The following is a 17,059-nucleotide window of genomic DNA, read 5'->3' as shown; positions in this document are numbered from 1 at the left end:
AAAATGGAAATGCTAATTGACTAATTTATTCGGAAAAGTGTGGCAGCCAAAGGTGCGGGACTACCGTTTCACTGCCCTCGTTTCAGTCCAGGGGTCTGCTTGTAATTTAAAATATTTATTTATGTGTTGTGCGGGCTTACCCATTTCCCCCCCCCCTCCATCACGTACTTCTCACCTGCCCCCGTCCATCCACCAGCACAGGCAGTGCGCTATTTTTATATTCACTTACTTTTTTGTATTTTATATTTTGTGTGTGTTGGCATTGAGGATTTTGCGCTTCGTCAATCAAAAGCATTTAGAGCCAGCGGCAGCTTTAATGCATGCGCGAGCTTTCATTACCAAGTGCCCGGGCCACGCCCACTTCTAAGCCGCGCCCACAGAAGCACGGCGGACAGCAACAAATCGCATCAGCGGCTTATGCAAATGCCTGTGTGTGTCCGTCTCTATCTATGTCCACTTGTGTGTGCGTGTGTCTGTGTGTATGGGTGTTGAGTGAATACGAAATTATTGTTTACAACTGTAAACTGTAAGCTTCCTCCCCCCGCCTACACCACGTCTCTCTGTTTGTGTATTTTTTATACCCGATACTCAAAAAGAGTATAGGGTATATTCGATTTGAACCAGAAGGAAGTGTGTCCAACCCCATAAAGTATATATAATATCTGCATCAGCATCAATAGCCGCGTCGATAGAGCCTTGTCTGTCTGTCCGTTTAGATCCCAGAGACTATAAGAGCTAGAGCAACAAAATTCTGTATCCACACACTGTTATAAGTGTCCACAAAGGACGAAAATCTGTGACATGTAAATGTAGAGTCGGGGCCGTAGCTGCGACTCGCAACGTTCCTGCTCGTTTTTTGTTGTTCTTTGTTTTTTTTTTTTTGCATTTAGAAAAACGTTTGCAAACCGCACTAAAAGCGACTTATAACATGTTGAGTGCCAGGAGATTAACAACGGACCGAACGTGTGAGGGGTGTGAGGTGGGTTCCGGGATCCGGTGGTGCCCCAATGCGGCAGGCGAAGGACGCTTTCCATGTATTCTCGCCCTGGAAATTCCTTTTTAATGAGCGCTGCGTCCAGTCCCGGAACGAGGGGCGTTCATAAGCTGCTTAAGGTTTGGCGTAATCAAAAAATGCTCTTCTTCTGCATCTCTTTTTTAAAAGCATTCTGTGGCACATCAGCATGAAAGCCAGAAGGGGGAGAGGGGCATGGAAAGTGGACTGCCGCACCCACGCGCCCCCCACCCCGCACCGATGAGAGAACTTTGTTAAGCTTGAAATTAACTTGCGGTTATGTCTGGCGCAACTTTGACGCCTGCAGGTAGGCAATCAATTCGGTGCCCCCCGTTGGTACTCCCACTACGCCCACTAATCCTCCTGCCTCCCACTGCACTTGGTTATATAATTAATGTATGCCTGGTGCGGGAAAAAGTGTGGCAGCTAAAATTTTTATACAACACAGCAGCTGGCGTCGTTTTAGCGCTAATTACCTCACTCCCAGCCCCAGCCCCATCCCCATCCCCAGTCCAACCGAGGGTGCACCACTCACTCCCTGAGAGAGAGAGAGACCTGAGCCCGGGATCCAAGACCCAGGACCGGAGCAGTCGTAATGCCAAATTGCAATTACAGCCAACTTTGGACGGAGGAGGTGGCGAGGTGGGGAGGTCGGTGCCACACTGACATTAAAATGCTTAATGCTCAGGCAGGTATACAAAAATTACGCGCTCTTAAAATTAAAAAAAAAAAAGAACAAGCAGAAAAAATGTACAACTTGCTTTGCTTCGTTTTTTTTTACTGCTCTGCTCCTTCCCAAGCCTTTGCACAGGGTTTTTTCCAAGGCAGCAATTTGCCATAGTCCTCGTTTAGGGGTCCGGAATGCTGCTCATCTTAAAAATTGGCCAGGTGAAAAATTGCAGCTGTCGTTGTTAGTCCTTCATGTGCATGTTGCTGGCTTGGGCCCTGCCTTCTGGCCAGGTGCTGGGGGCTGGGGGCTGGGGGCTGGGGGCGGGGTCGTGGCCGGTCGGTTGCCGAGTCACGGGTCGGGCCAGGTCAGGCACTCGAAGCGTGTATTGCTTCGGGCAAAAGGTGGTCCCAAGCCAGCGTAATTGGAGTTAAAGTGCAGTTGTATGTAGGCCTAAAGCGGAGACGAAGCTCCGCAGTAGTACAGGGAAAGAATTATGGAAATGTTCGGGGGACCAGCTTTCAACTTACACAGATTTCATCTTAGATTGAAAACCCTTTTCGATCATTGGGGGGAGGCATAGAGGGGGCCTCGGGATACGCTTTGATTTTCTGGATATCGACTGCAATCAGCTATAAAATGTGACGGCATCCCCTTGAAATTGAAATTGACTTAAGCCCCAAGTGTTTGCACTTGCCTCTGAAGTGGAATTGGGTCTCGTTTTGTTTGTTTGTGGCTGCGGCGCCTCACTTGCGGCTATATTTTTGAAGTTTTCGCCAGCTCTGAACCAGAGCCAGTTTCAGCTCCAGAGCCATAGCCGTAGCCAGAAAAAGTGTAACTGTGGCCCGGAGGCTCGGAGGCAACTGGCATCGATTTGAATGTCCCTGAATCCACGCACACAGACAGCTGTAATTACGCGGCTGGAGTTGTCCTCCGTTCTGCCGCAGTTGCTGCCACAGTTGGTGCCACAGTTACTGCCACAATTCGTGCCCCATCCTGTCGCCATCATCATCATCAACTTCCGCCTAAGTAAACACATGATTTCTCAGGCAGCAGTAGCAGCCGCAGCAGCAGCAGCGCGGCGTTTGTTTAAAAACGCATCTAAATTGCAAATTAAGCAACAAATTTCATCAACAATATTTGAATTTGAATTTAAATGCGGCAACGAGTTGTCGACTTGAGAATCGCAGCGTCCCAAAGAGAGAGAGACAGAGAGAGAGAGAGAGAGAGAGAGAGAGAGAGGGAGACGAATGGAGCGGCAGAAAGAGACGACAAACACACAAAACCCCAAATGTAAAATTCGTTTGCTGAAAGAGCGATAGAGAGTGAGGGGTAAGGATGGTTCTTGGATGGAGACTTGGGATTGCACTGGATGGATGCTGCTGCTGCCTGTAAACACCGAAAATACAACAATGGCGCCAGTCCCTGCCATTCTCCCTCCTGCACAGAGAAAGCCCCCCCCCCCTTTCTCTAGTGTCCCGGCAGCTGGTTTGTGTATTTGCTTGTTTGTTTGTCAAAAGAAGCAATTTACGTGCAAAATAACTCAAGTGTCATGCAAATTTCATTTATTTTTCGCAAGAAGCAAAGCGAGAAAAAAGACGAAATAATTCCCGGGCTACGTTGTCATAGAGCTAACGGTTCTTCGCTCTATAGCTATGGTTACAGCCGCACTCCTAGTCCCAGCCGCAGCCTCAGTCTCAGCCTCAGCCTCAGCCTCAGCTTCAGCCTCGACTATACGACGTATATGGTGATTCCTTACAAAATTCGAGCATAATGAAGTCACTTGGCGGCAAACCTTCGTCCTTCTTCGGTCTGTCTGTCGCTTTTCTCTCAGGCCAAAAGCTATTTTGATTTATTTTTTTCCTTCACTTTTTGCTTTTTACGTATTTTTTTTTTTATTTTTTAGAAAATTAGAGTAGAACGAGCTTCTTGATTTCCCATTGAAGTGCGGCGCAAAAGGAAAAATAATAATACATTTTGCTGCTTGGCATTTAATTTAATTCTAATTTTATTTATAAAACGTGAAGTGAAAGTTTGAGGTGGGCGGAACGGGCCGGAACGGGGCGGGCACTTGTAGCTTAAATGAAGTTTGCTAAGTACTTTCCAACAACAACCCGAGTACGCGTACTTCAGGTTTGAAATTTCATTATTTTCGTATTATTCGCACACAAGTGCCATCATGTGCTCGAGAAAGCAGAGCCAAGATGGGTGGGGGCTCCGCTCTGGGCTCTGGCCAGAAGGTGAACAGAAAACACAATTTTCTAATTTCCCCAAGCGGCGTGGGAAATGACAGCCTGCCCGCCCATGCGGACATCGGCATCAGGTTACATCAGTTGTACAGTTATACAAAACTTAAGGTATGGAAGTCACATATAGCTTATAGTCACTTACCGGCATAGTTTGACTTCCGTGTAGATTGGCTATTGCTGACTGAGCCTCCTGTTGCGTTCCGAATTTGACGAATGCGCAGCCTGCAAGTGAGATGTACGATATGTTGATTAACGCTCGGGATTGATTAACTAGTTGATCGTATAACTAATTCAGTCAGGTGAACTCAATTGTTTCGCCATCCCTTGCGAAAAATAACGGAAGTTTCCACAATATTGAATATTGAATATTGAATTTAAAAATCAGGAAAAATTCCACAAAGACCAATTGAGTGGTGCTGAGTGGGGGGAGGGGATGGGGCCCGTAAGCTGATGCAGCTTCAGATACTCGTACAGCCGCGACGGTTTCGGTGGCATGGCATGTGCCTGAGTGTATGTGTGTGTGTTGTGTGTGTGGGAGCATTTAAATAAAATTTTAAGTGCAATTAAAAAACATTTTTGCAAGAATCGCTTCGTGCACTCTAGCATGAAAATCAACATGGACATAGGGTGGCAGCATCATGGGGCGGCATGCGAGGGGGGCATGCACAGGCAACGCACAGACTCAGCGCCCATCATCGTCCATTATATAAAAATAATAGTCGGCCTGCGTTGGACTGGAATGGAGGGAATGTAAAATTCAAACCGAACCGAACCGAACCGAACATATACAAAAAATATTCGCTGCACTTGCGCGCTCATTATATTGTAATTTGGGTGCCAGCTGCTGGGCGGAGAGGGCTGGTTGGGTTTTCAGAGCCCGGCTTCAATGGCATAATTATTAAAAATCATTTATGCTAATTTAATATACAGTAATAACCACAAAAAGTAAGGACTTTCCAGGGGAGGCGGAGGCACAGAGGGACAGAGTCGGAGTAAGTGCGGTTTATGCCACATGTAAGCTGGTGCTTGAAAGCGATTTTAAAATGCGGTAAAAGCGGAATGGTTCAAGTATTGTTTTACATTTGTAAATGGAGAACAAATTAAGAGTTTCATCAGAGGCAGAGGCAGGGGCAGGTGCAGAGGCAGGGGCAGTATACCTGGATAGTTTGAATTTATAATATTTTACATACGAGTATATACATTATTTACCTCTATCCATACTTTCCCTAGGAAGTCTAGTCTATTTATCTTCTGTGTTTCCCGACCCCCAAGCCAAGGAATTAATTAGGGCTTCTGCCGGGCTATCTTCCTGGGCTTAACCTTTGCTCTTCGCTTGTTTTTTCTGTTCTTTACGCAACAACATCAACAATGTTAAAAATTAAGACCCTCCAGCACCCCAGAGAAAGGGATGGGGCACAGCTATAGCCGTTTGAAAACCCTCCCAAATGTCTAATTCCCAAACCCTTGGCCCGGCGAGGGTTCGGACTGGGTGGGTGTCCAAATTGTGGCTTGGGCTCTTGCTCCTGCTCCTGCTCCTGCCCTGCTTGTTCTGGTTGTATCTGTTGCCTTTGTAGTTGACGCTATTCCAGATGGGAGTTTTAAGGGAGTGGTGGAAAGGCAGTGCCAGTGGCAGAGGCAGGGGCAGAGGCAGAACAACAGAACAAATCCCGCCTAAAACCATGCAACATGCGAGCTGACAAGCCGAAAGGCAGACAAGCGCAAATTTCGCGTGCAAACAGCGCGAAGAGCTGGAAGCGAATCCCCTTTTTCCTTTTCGTTTTTGTTTTCGTTTTTTTTGGGTTCCTCTCCCAGAAAATGTACAAAAAATAAAGTGTAAAAAATTCAAGTGGATTTTTGTTCGGCCCGCCTCGTCTGTGGACTCTCGACTCGACTCGACTCTTGTGTATTTTATGTTTTGTGTGTTGAAGTGACAACAAAATCCAGAATTTCTCTGTCCCATACAGCGGACAGGCGCGTAGGCGGACAGCGGACGGGCGGCATGGGGCATGGGGCATGGGGCATGGGGCATGGGCAGGGGACACAAGAGTGCAAATCAGCGTTGCTAAACAATAAAAAATAAAATATTTTGTTGCCTGTTAATCCACACACAGCTGCAAAGCAGAGCGAAAAAAGCGAGAGCGAACAACGAAATGGAAAAACAACAGAAAATAACACAAAAAAGCTAAAAAAGCAAGGCAATTGCTAAGCATTTTTGTAAACTTAAATCAAAGTTGATTTTGTATTCTTTTTTTTTTTCGTGTTTTTCTGTCCGTTTTTTTCTTCTTTTTTGTTTGTACAATATTTTTTTAGGGGGAGACTTCTTTATGTTTATGTGAAATATATTTTTCTTAGCATAACTTTTCTGAGCCAAAAGTTTTGGAACATTGTGGAGGCTTAAATTGTTGTAACAGTCCCACCTATTGTATCTGATGGCCCAAATGATATCTGAAAATGCTTTATAAATGTTTCCTTTGTTACATCACTCTGGTGTTCCTCGTTCCTGTTCCTGGGCAGGGGTAAGTTCTTTATCTCATTTCGTATTTATTGAAAAGTTCCACAGGCAGGCTCCTCCCGCTCCCGCTCCTTCTCCGCCTCCTCCTCCCCCTCCTCATCATGACCAACCCTCCAAGTCAAACACTCGTACTACGATATAACATTCATTAGCGTTTTGGGCAAACACTAAGGAAATACTGGCCATCCAGCTAATTTGTGTATCTTTGACTCGAGTTGGACTCCAAGGAGGAGGTCTTGGACTTGGAATTGGAATTGGACTTGGGAATGTTTCCATTTGACTCGTATTTACCTTTTTCTGGCTACGCGACGCACTAACTATCATCAGGGATAATTTGTCGAACTTGGAGTCATTATATTAATTAAAAGCAAATTAGCCAGCCAAAGAGGTGACTCAGACGGAAGTCCGAGTCGGAGCTCATCAGTTCAGTTAGCTCGACTTTTGCTTTGATGTACGATTGTAAGAGTGCTCGCAAAAGAAGAAGTCAAATTCAATTTGCATACAAATCAAGCCAAGGCAGCGGCGAACACTCCTGACAATTAGCGGAACAGGACATCGGGACAGCAGGATGACAGGACAGTGGGACAGGTGGTAGGACAACGCTCCTCCTTAAAGCTAACAAAGTGCAACTCTTTAATTACTTAACTGCCAGAGAGATGGGGCAGATGGGGGATCCCTCTCTCTTAGAATCCCTGATTCTCGGCAATTAGTTGAAATTAAAATGTGAGCGAGTGCGCCAAGTTTTTAGCGTCTTGTGCAACTTCCGGTGAAGCGTGAAAAGTGCAGGAGGCAGCGCTGGAGACTGGAGACAGGAGAGACAAGCAGAAGAGCTGAGCTGAGCCTAATGACACTTTTTAATCAAATATGCTAATGATAATGCAAAAGTTGAGCTGTCATTAAAATTATAGTCGGAAAAAGTTGTTGCTTGTATTTAGCTCTGCCACCCCTCTGTCCCAGAGCTTCCTCGAGCAGAAGTTTATTTGTATTTACAGCCGTTGAGAAATACTCATCATAATGGTTTCCTCCGATACGGTACCATTATGGCCAAGTGCCGTACTTTTCCATCTGGTTATCGGGCGACATTTGGCCTTAATGGGTCAATCTCTGACTGCCCCAAAAAGTATGGTACGACAATTGAGTTGCACGAGATTTCATGCAAACACATGCGATTATGGTATTTATGGGGGAAGGAATGGGCCCGAGGGGGCGTGAAGGGCCTGGATGGTATTCATGCCTGGCCACAACTTGCACATTTGCAATACAAATTTGCAATGCCATTAATGTATGGGAAACCCCAATTCTCCCCCTGGTCACAAAAAAAAAAAAAACCCCAAAATGCCTTGCCATGAAAAATCGCCGCTGGTCAAACACGTAACCAAATTGTGCACAGCAGCAGCAGCAGCAGTAGCAGCAGCAGGAGTGGTAGCAGCAGGAGTGGCAGAAGGATGAGGAGGAGAAACAGCACCAGAACGAGAACCAGGAGTAGCAGCAACAGCAGGAAACAAGGATAACGAGCGTGTTGAGGCCCCCCAACCGCCGTCCCAAACTGTTAACGGGGTTTGGGTCGATATGTTGGCCTTGTCGGCTGGAAGGATTGTGGAAGCAGCAGCAGTAGTAAGGGCAGTGGCAGGCTCATGTTATGCCCGGGCCAGGTTCTCTGCCCCGGCCCCTGCCTGCCTGTGATGCCTGATGTTGCCTGCCGCCGCTCCTGCTGCTGCTGCTGTTGTTGCTGCATGGGACAAGTATTTTAAAATCCAATTAAAAACGCCCTAGTGGGATTTTTCAATCGCTGCTACTACTGTTGCTGTTGGTGCTGCTGTTGTTGCTGCTGCCTCCGATGTTGACAAGGGGAGGAGGCAGGGAAGTCTGGACAGGCATCAGCAACAAAGTTGCATTAAGCGCGCGACATTCGTTGGCCACCGGTCGCGTCACAGTCATTTGTCGGAGAGAGGACCAACGACCAACGACCAACAACCGACAACCGAGCATGGAACCAGAGTTGGGAGCGGGGATGAGCGGGATAGGTCGCCCCGACTGGACCACGTTGATGGCCATTGCATGTTTGCCTCTTGGGCGCAAGAGCGTAGCATGAATCTTGTTAGCCAACGTTTACGCTTATTATGCCCCGGCAAGGCTATCGAATTTGTTTGATGCATGATGAAGGATGCTAGCATGGGGGCTAGGATGGATGCCGACCTCCACTCATCTGTGGATGTCTGCTCGTACGCCCACTGACTGAAAATTGCATTTGCGGCACGGCACTCGCAGTTGAATGCATCTCATGCCAAAAGAAATCAAATAATCTCATCCGAATGCAACATATGATGTCCCGGACAGGTAACTAATGTCGTTTCAAGTCACTCCAACGGGTAGACGTAGACAGAGGAGACATATGTGTCCACAAAACTTTGACCAGCATTTCTAATCAAGTTTATCGCAGGCAGAACTTATCAATATGGCCAACTACGAGTACTCGTACGAGCTGCCAAACACAAACACAACTGCGACCCGACCCGACTCGACCCGACCCAGCCGCCTGAAATTGAACTCTGCCAGGCATGAGCCCCAGCACTTTGCATACAAATCACATAGAGTCCATGGGGGCTGTGTCCATCCCCATCTCCATACCCATACTTATACCCCACCACACACTCTCTCTCTCTCTCTCTCTTACGTGCAACGTACGAACGGCCGACATGCCCAGTGGGAGCATTATTCTTGATTTTGGCCAGAAAAGAGCGAGAGCCGGAGAAAGAAAGAAACTTTCAACTACCTTTTGCCAGTTGATAAACAATGAAACTTTGGTTGGACAAAGGCCTAAAGCATTTTGAGGATTTGCAACTTTAGTAAATAACAATTCGACTCGGAGTCACTTCATATGCGAATCCATTGCTCAACAGACGGATGAAAGGACGGACGAACGGACACCAATGAAAGTCCCACATGCAAAATAGTTGCAACTCCGTCGGAAAGTGTCCTTGTGTTTTCCCCGTACGTGTAATGTGATATATTTTCCACTGAGTATCCAGCTCTGAGTCTTAGGCATCCGCAAGCCAAATTAAATAAAAATCAGTGTCCAGAGCGGGCTCAAATTGCAATTTCATAAGCAATTTGCCACTGGACGAGAGATACAGTCCGAGACGGAGACGAAACTTTTTGTTCTCAGACTGACTAGGAAATTTGCCTGATTCGCAAAGGACGAACGAGTTTTGCATGGCCGCAGGGACAATGGGACACAAACGAAAGAGCCAAACTGGAAATTACATTTCAACAAGGCAGAAATTGTGTGTTTCCATCTCTAACAATTTAATAGATGAGGCCAGATTCAGATCCAGATCCAGATCCAGCGGCAGATCCAGGCCCAGGGCCACATTGCTGACATTTTTATGGCACTCTCGAGTGCTGGCCTAAAAGTATACCACTCTCCTCGCCACCTCTCTTCGTTTTCGTCTTCGTCTGTGTCTGGTGGTGTATGTATGTATTGTGTGTGTGTGCGGGTGCGTGTGTGCGTCTGACACACAATAAACACCAATTAAGAAAATAATATTTTGTGTACACACACAGACAAATGTCTCTGGCAAATTGAAAAGCCAAAGCCAAGCGACGCCTTCGTCTCTAGTTCCGTACAAGTGCTGTGCAAATAATGCACAAAAGTATGCTACAAAATACGAACAAACACCAACACCAGCTACGATCCGAAAGCGAGAGCCAAACCTATAACAAAAGCTGAAATATTATTGCTTTTGGCCCTGTCCCTGTCCCTCTCCCTCTCCCTTGCCCTGTCTCTGGCTTCTTTTCCCCAAAAGTTCTTCGCCTTGCCTTCCACTTTAGAGTCTACTCTGCCCCTGGGTCTGGCTGGGGGAAGGGGGGTTTGAGACTGAGTCTGACTCTGACTCTGAAGTCCGAGCCAGCTTGTTACAAGGCATGTTGACAAGCCTCTTTAACAAATGACACCAACAGATGAAGAAGAAGCCCGAGCAGGACAAGCCAAATAGTCACTGTTCACCCTTCTCTGTCGCTCCCTCTGCTTCTACTTCTGCCTCTGCCTCTGTGTCCATCTCTTTCTGCTGCTTTGTGTAACATTTGTTGAACGCAGCCGAAAAAGTCCCCCGTTTCTGGTTTCTGGTGGAACTTATTCCTGAAACTGTGTAGTTGTCCTTCCAGTCACCCGTCTGTTGTTTAGTTTTGTGTCCTTTTTAAGGGGGTTTGAACCCTTTAGTAGGCCAGATTCTTCGCATAGTAATCCAACCCATGTCAAAGCGCCTCTAACATCAGTGGAATTTGGCTCAGAAGTTAAAATATTTAAGGCAAATACTCTTTTATAGCAGGGAATCGGTATGCCGTAGCTTCTACACTGATGATTATTTTCGTTGGGTGCAATTCAATTAACTTTCAAATCAAATCAGCAAATGACAATCGCCCACAAATACCATTTTAAAACTCGTTAAAGTTGAGGGACGTTAGCGGGGGAGGGCGTAAAATAGCAGAAAAATGTACTATTATGTATATCCATCAAAATAAACTGCACGTCAAAGATTTAAAAGCCCCGACCAGCCTCTCGCCCAACATCCTCCTAGACCCAGACCAAAGTAATTTCGGGCCAGGCCAGAAAGGGGCCTCTGAAAAACTGTTGCCAGCGCTCACCGAACCACAAACAAGGTAAATGCTTTTGCAACAACTGCAACAGCAACACGATGGCGATGGCGATGGCGATGGCTGGTGGCAAATGCGGGTGCAGGGGTGCTGGTTGGGGGGTGTACGGGTGTACGGGTTTACGGGGGAAGGTTGGCAACCGCAACATAATAATTATGCAACAGAAACCGCAATGCATGCGGGGCAGGCAGCAGTCACTCCGCTCTATGCTCTCCGCTCTCCGCTCTACGCTCCTTTTCCTAGTCTGATTTGGGAGGAAAATTGTTTTTGCCAGGCGAAAGTGTGAACAAAAAGCTGTTGCGTGTGCTGCACACAAGGAGTGGGGCATGAACTGGGGCTGGAGCTGGGTCTGGGTCTGGGGCAGCAAGAGCAACAAATACATAAAAACAACAAAACAACGGGAAAGCGCAACAACGTCAAACCGCAAAGTCAAATGCAACTAAAACCGCAGTACAGTTTGGGGCGCTGAGGTTTCCCGGGGTATGGGTAGGGGTAGGGATAGTGGTAGTGGTAGGGGCCTGTAGCGAGCAAGGAAAGACGTACGGGAAATAAACTTTAATCTCATCCAGCAGCTGTACGACTCTGATAGGTGGCTACCATCTAGGTAACTGTTACGCCCTTCGAGTGAGAGGTTTATCTGGCAATGGACTGGCATTGTTTCAGCTTATTCCACAGCATTTCATTCCGTATTCGTTGACGATTTATGCGCCCACTTATTCACCGGAGGAACACAGAACAATGCCGAGGGGGAACTAAAGAACTAAAGCCGCATAACTTAATAGCGACTCGCTTCATTTGAACTTTATTGCCGACTTCGTGGGGTCCGTGGCATAAAAATAAAGACAACAACATGGACCCGTGGCCAGCAGGGAAAATCAATTTACCCTGGCTTAGCCGGAACATCAAAGCATAAGCAAGGACCAGGGCCTGGTACCTCGACCTGGACAGGTAGGTTAAGCCTAATAAACTGCGCGCCCAAAAGCATGCAGCAAATTTATTTTTCCCGGAGACTAGAGGGAGCGAAGACGAAGCTAATTGTATTGCCCAACGGAATTTGATTGCATGGATTTATATATGATTGAAAAGGGCCAGGCTCTGGCACTGGGACTGGCACTGGGACTGGGACTGGGACTGGCTCTGGCCTGGCACTGGCTCTGGCCCACGCGGTAAGCATCTGGATGCGGTCGGACAGCGAGTGCATAAATTGTGCGCCCAAGTCGCGCACATTATTCATTTTTAATGCGCCCGAGACGGCGATGGAGCTAGCAACGACCACAACAATTTGGCCACATGTAAGCACAGCCAAGTTGGCCATAATTGCCCCAAGGCTGAGACCAAACCGTCGGAAGACGACACCAGCCAAGCCACTGCCACTGCCACTGCCACTGCACTTAGGGCGTCCCAGGTAGGAGCATCATTAAAATGAGTTAGCGTCCTAGACAGGGCCAGCAGATGGAGGAAGGAAATGGAGATGGTGAAGGTGAAGGTGAAGGCGAAGGAGAAGGAGACTCCTAGAGCTGAGACTGCTCTGCTTCTGTTGGCCTTTTGGGTACAATTTGCAGTGGCAGTGGCAGCAATTAAGCCATGAGGTAGATTAACTTGAAGCTGCCGCTGCCTTTGACGAGACAGATGCGCTCGCTGCACTCTCTGGGGCTTTGTGTGTCTCGAAATTTATTTAATTAGCCAGAAACGAGAAGCACAGAAAAGAGTGCTTCTTTTTGGGGGGTTTTCCGCAATAAACCAGAAAGAAGCCACTCCAGTGCCAGGCACAATGGAAAACTTCCAAAAAAGAACTTGCAGTAAGAATGCCTTTAAATCATATTGAAAATTGTTCAAAATGAAAAAGATTTCAATTGCATTTCACAAAAATCTGTGAAGCATTGCAGTTTCAATTGTTGAGTTTATGCGTATATGTGAGTATATATATATATATATATTGTATCTATGCGTATCTGTGTATGCATAAGGGAAGCTCTCTGTGCTGTGAGCCGTATGCTGGGAGCTGGCCATGTGCTCTGTGATGTGGCAAACAAAACGTGCCGCTTGCGAAATTGTACAACAACCAATTAAAATGCATAACTCGATTTAAAGTTTACATAACATTTTGCTAAATTACAGGTTCGTCCCAGGCATTCGGGCTTATATAAGTGGCCTTCATCCCACCCAACCTCATCCGCTCGACAGTTCAGTTTGCAAGGGGCTTACAATGTCTGTCGCATGTTGGTGTTGCTGTTGCTGTTGATGCTGGTGCTGCTGTTGCCGTTGCCGGGGCAACATGCAATTAAAAGCGATATTGAATTTTGTTACGCTCTGCGCTCGAGTGTGCGATTTGTAGTTCTTGTTGTTGTTGCTGTTGCTGGTGGGTCTAGTGGTGGCGGAGGTGGTGTTTGGCAGTGATGCCGTGTTTTGTTGCTGCTATGAGGCTCTTATTTAATTTGAGTAGAGCAAAAACATATATTTTGTTATGTGATTGGCATAACTTATACAACGCCAGGGACAGCAGCAGGAGCGTCAGTCCCAGAAACGATGTACATATGTATCTCAAGAGTGTTTTATGAACAGCACTTCAATGTGGTTGGATCTCTACGAGATTGATTCAGTTCAGGCTTAAGCTCCTTCCAATTACTGGCGATCAAAAAGCTTTCTTTCCCTCCCGCTGGCCATGTTTTACCTTTTCAGAGGGTATGTCGGCTTGGAAACATGTTTGCATCGCACAGAACACAGAAGTCATCGGTGTCGAGTCGTTTACTTATCGAAGTAGTCTCTGTTTTTATGCAACTTGCTCAGGTCTTTCTGCTTTCTAAACGCCCAACATACACGTTCCATGTCTCGAAATCATTTAGATGGCATGGATTCAATCAATCTGCAAGGGTATCTATAGCTTCGGCTTTCAAAGCTTATTTACTTGTTTTTCTCCCTCAGTGGCCGCCAGCTTCAATTGTTGTTGGTTGCGGCCAAATCGCTGCTGAACCCTAATATATGGCTATTATGGCATACAGTGCTTTTGGCCCTTAGGATAGCCTGGCAACGGAAGGAGCGGAGCGGAGCGGAGCAGAGGCCAGAAGGGCATTATAAATCTTCATTGTTTTGGGCCCGAGAGCGGAGTAAAGTAGGACGGACACTACCGAATATTTTTCAATGCCCCTGCTGCTGCTGCTGTTGCTGCTGCTGCTCCTGCCTGCTTCTGGCTTCTACACTTTTTTCTCCCAGTGTGCGGGCGAGTGTGTATGCTAAAAGCAACATCAATTTGCATGAATTGTGTGGTTGTGTTGCTGTCTGTCTGTCCGTCTACGTATGTGTGTGTGTGTTGAGTGTGCGCGTGTGTATATGTAATTACAAACACACACGAAGCGGAGTCGAGTACGTGCAAATCTGACCAAAAATTTAAATTGAAGCTAAAATTTTTGCCAAATTTTGCAGCCTGCAACGGGGCTGACGACGACGACGACGACGAGAACGATGATGATGATGATGTATGCAACTCCTCATCCCTATCCCTCCCCTGCTGCCCAGCATAGGCTTGGTGTTGCACCGGGCAATGCCCGACTCCTCCCCCCATTTGGTTCTCCCTGTGGGCAGTTTTGCGAAAACAAGTATATCGAATTTTAATTACATTTGCTTCATCTGTATGGCCGTGTGGTTGGAAGGGAGTGCTATTTGCTTTTGCTTTTGCCTTTGCTTCTATTTTTTTGCCAAAACAGCCGACACGGAATGTGATTTTTGATTGAGTGCCGACAAAACAGAAGCAAAAACCAGAGGGGCGAACGCTTAGGCCTAAGGCCTTGTAAACTTGTTGTGGAGAATAAAATGCAACGTCTCATAATCGTGCTACTGGCCAGCAGCCAGTATGAAGATTTATAGGAAAATATTAAGAAATTATTTAATGAATTTGCACGTCCAGTCCAAAGGCCTAAAGCATAAGTCTATATAGTCTATATAGTAAGTCTATATATTACATACATATATACATATGTATATGTGCAAGTATGAATGTTTACTCTTATTATTATGCATTGTTGCCTGACAATATGCTGATACTTGATGTTTTTTGGGGCCAGGGATACTCGTTCATTTGCATTTTGACAGAGGGTTTTTCGATGGGTGGGTAGATGTGAAATGTAACATACGAGTATGCATGGAAGGATCAGATGAGGCTACCTTTGAGGCATGGATTGCATTGGGTGAATGGTTAAATAGTGTTTGTCATCTGCTTACCGCCACGTGGATCACGTGTTCTGTTGTAAGGATGAAGCCTTGTGCACTTACCTAAAACAGAGAGAAGAATGAAAACTCAATGAGTTCGGGTAAAGCAGAGCAATATCGATCGGGTTTACGAATATATGTAATAGGTTTAACCAAGGAAACTTCAAAAAACACAGGAAAAACTGTGAGAGTACCATTCGCCGAACCAACCCCGGATTTAAGTGCATAAACATAAACAGTTGTCTTTTTCTGTTGCCGAGTCTGTGGCTGGGGCTGGGTCTGGGTCTGGGCCCGAGCATCCTTGGCTGCCTTGCCTTCTGCTGCCTGTCGACACTTGACGCAGCTTAGCAACCCATAAGGAAACCAGCCGCCCAGGCAGGCCCATCGTCAGTGTCAGTTTTATATTATTTTATTTCAGTTTGTGCCTTCAGCTTTGAAAAAGGATAGCGACCGAGTCAGCCTCGTATCCTGTTCGGGCTCTAGACGTTTTCATTTTCATTAAATGCCTTCGCGGCGCCGCCAGCCCCGGCAGCGGGACCGGCACCGGCCCGTATCCTCTTACCAGAGGCGCAGGCGGAGGTGGAGGTGGAGGCGGCTGCGAGGGATATTGTCTAACAACAAAAGTGGAATAAATTAATTTAGCTCATGTCTTGGCCCTGGCAATGAGCTAGAAAATGAGCTCTAGAATATGTATGTGGCATACGCTGTGGCACCTCGGCCTCGGCCTCGGTCTCGCCTGATAATAACAAAATATGTGCAACTGACAGGTGGCAGGACCCAGGACCCAGGTCCCAGGATCCAGGACACAAGAGAAGCGAAGTCTGCCCGCTGCCTGAAATTTAATAAGCTTTCAGTGGCTGCCGCCTTATACCGTTTATTAAAATTAAAGCCTACCATAGGGCGCCAGCTGGTGGGGAAACAGAATCCCTCTACGAGTATATGTGGGCACATACATATCCTGGCATCTGTCAGTTTCGCTTTCGCTTAATTGCATACGAGCCAAAGCTCGTATCCGCGTATCCTCGTATCCCTATCCTATCCTGCCGCTTATTGCATTAATTTTTCAATAATCCTGCGCAACTAAAACAAATATCTTAAGTGCCATACTTCACGGCTGATAGGACTAATCTTTTATTGATGCCGGGGCCAACGATACGAACCGAAGGCGAACGCGCTCAACTGAGTTAATTAAATTTGCTGCAAGGCCTTCATCCTACCGCCGCCTCTGGGACTCGGCTCAACTTGGCTCGGCCTTTAATAAGCACATCCCTATCGGCATCCGCATCCGCATCTTCATCCTCATCTTCATCTTCATCTTTATCCTCATTCTCATGCCTATCCCCAGACACATTCTCCAAGTATGCTTGGGCAACCCTTTTCATCCTCTCGACTCCCAGCCGACCAGCCCGAACTTTTTGTTTAATGCTTAGCCAAAACTTTTTTGACATTTTTATTGACAAGAATCCAGGAACCCAAAGAAGCAACAGAAGCAGCCAAGGGTTTCCTCCCCATGCAGTGGTCGTGTACAACATTTTTTCCAGCCAACCTCCTGGGCTGCGCTGCGGCAAAGTTTCCTCTGGTCTCTGGTCTCCTGTGCCCGTGTGTTGCGGTCAAATCTAATTTCCGCAGCTTTTACTACTTTATTAAACTATTACAACTAAAGCCAGCCAGGCAGCCAGCCAGCCGGTCGGTCGGTCGGCAGGGCTGCCTGCCTCCCTGCCAAGCGAATGGGCGATGGCGATGGGTATTAAAAAAGTTATGTT

The 17,059-nt window shown here is 46.8% G+C and overlaps 1 protein-coding gene across 34 annotated transcripts in view; it reads right to left on the bottom strand.

The window, feature by feature from the left end:
• Window positions 1-17,059, bottom strand: part of LOC108153300 (CUGBP Elav-like family member 4) — a 318,810-nt gene that overhangs the window by 44,726 nt on the left and 257,025 nt on the right. For 26 of the 34 annotated variants that reach the window (XM_033386638.1, XM_033386628.1, XM_033386645.1 and 23 more), the window contains one exon: window positions 4,071-4,150. In XM_033386638.1, the coding sequence (XP_033242529.1) occupies window positions 4,071-4,150 (80 nt within the window). Of the gene's footprint in view, window positions 1-4,070; window positions 4,151-15,308; window positions 15,360-17,059 lie in introns of all 34 variants that reach the window. The other 8 variants (XM_033386632.1, XM_033386640.1, XM_033386636.1 and 5 more) reach the window with 1 other exon arrangement.

Source organism: Drosophila miranda, chromosome XR (genome assembly GCF_003369915.1).
Source record: "Drosophila miranda strain MSH22 chromosome XR, D.miranda_PacBio2.1, whole genome shotgun sequence".
Lineage (NCBI taxonomy): Eukaryota > Metazoa > Arthropoda > Insecta > Diptera > Drosophilidae > Drosophila > Drosophila miranda.
The sequence above is the reverse complement of the archived record's forward strand: the minus strand, read 5'-3'. Positions and strand labels throughout refer to the sequence as shown.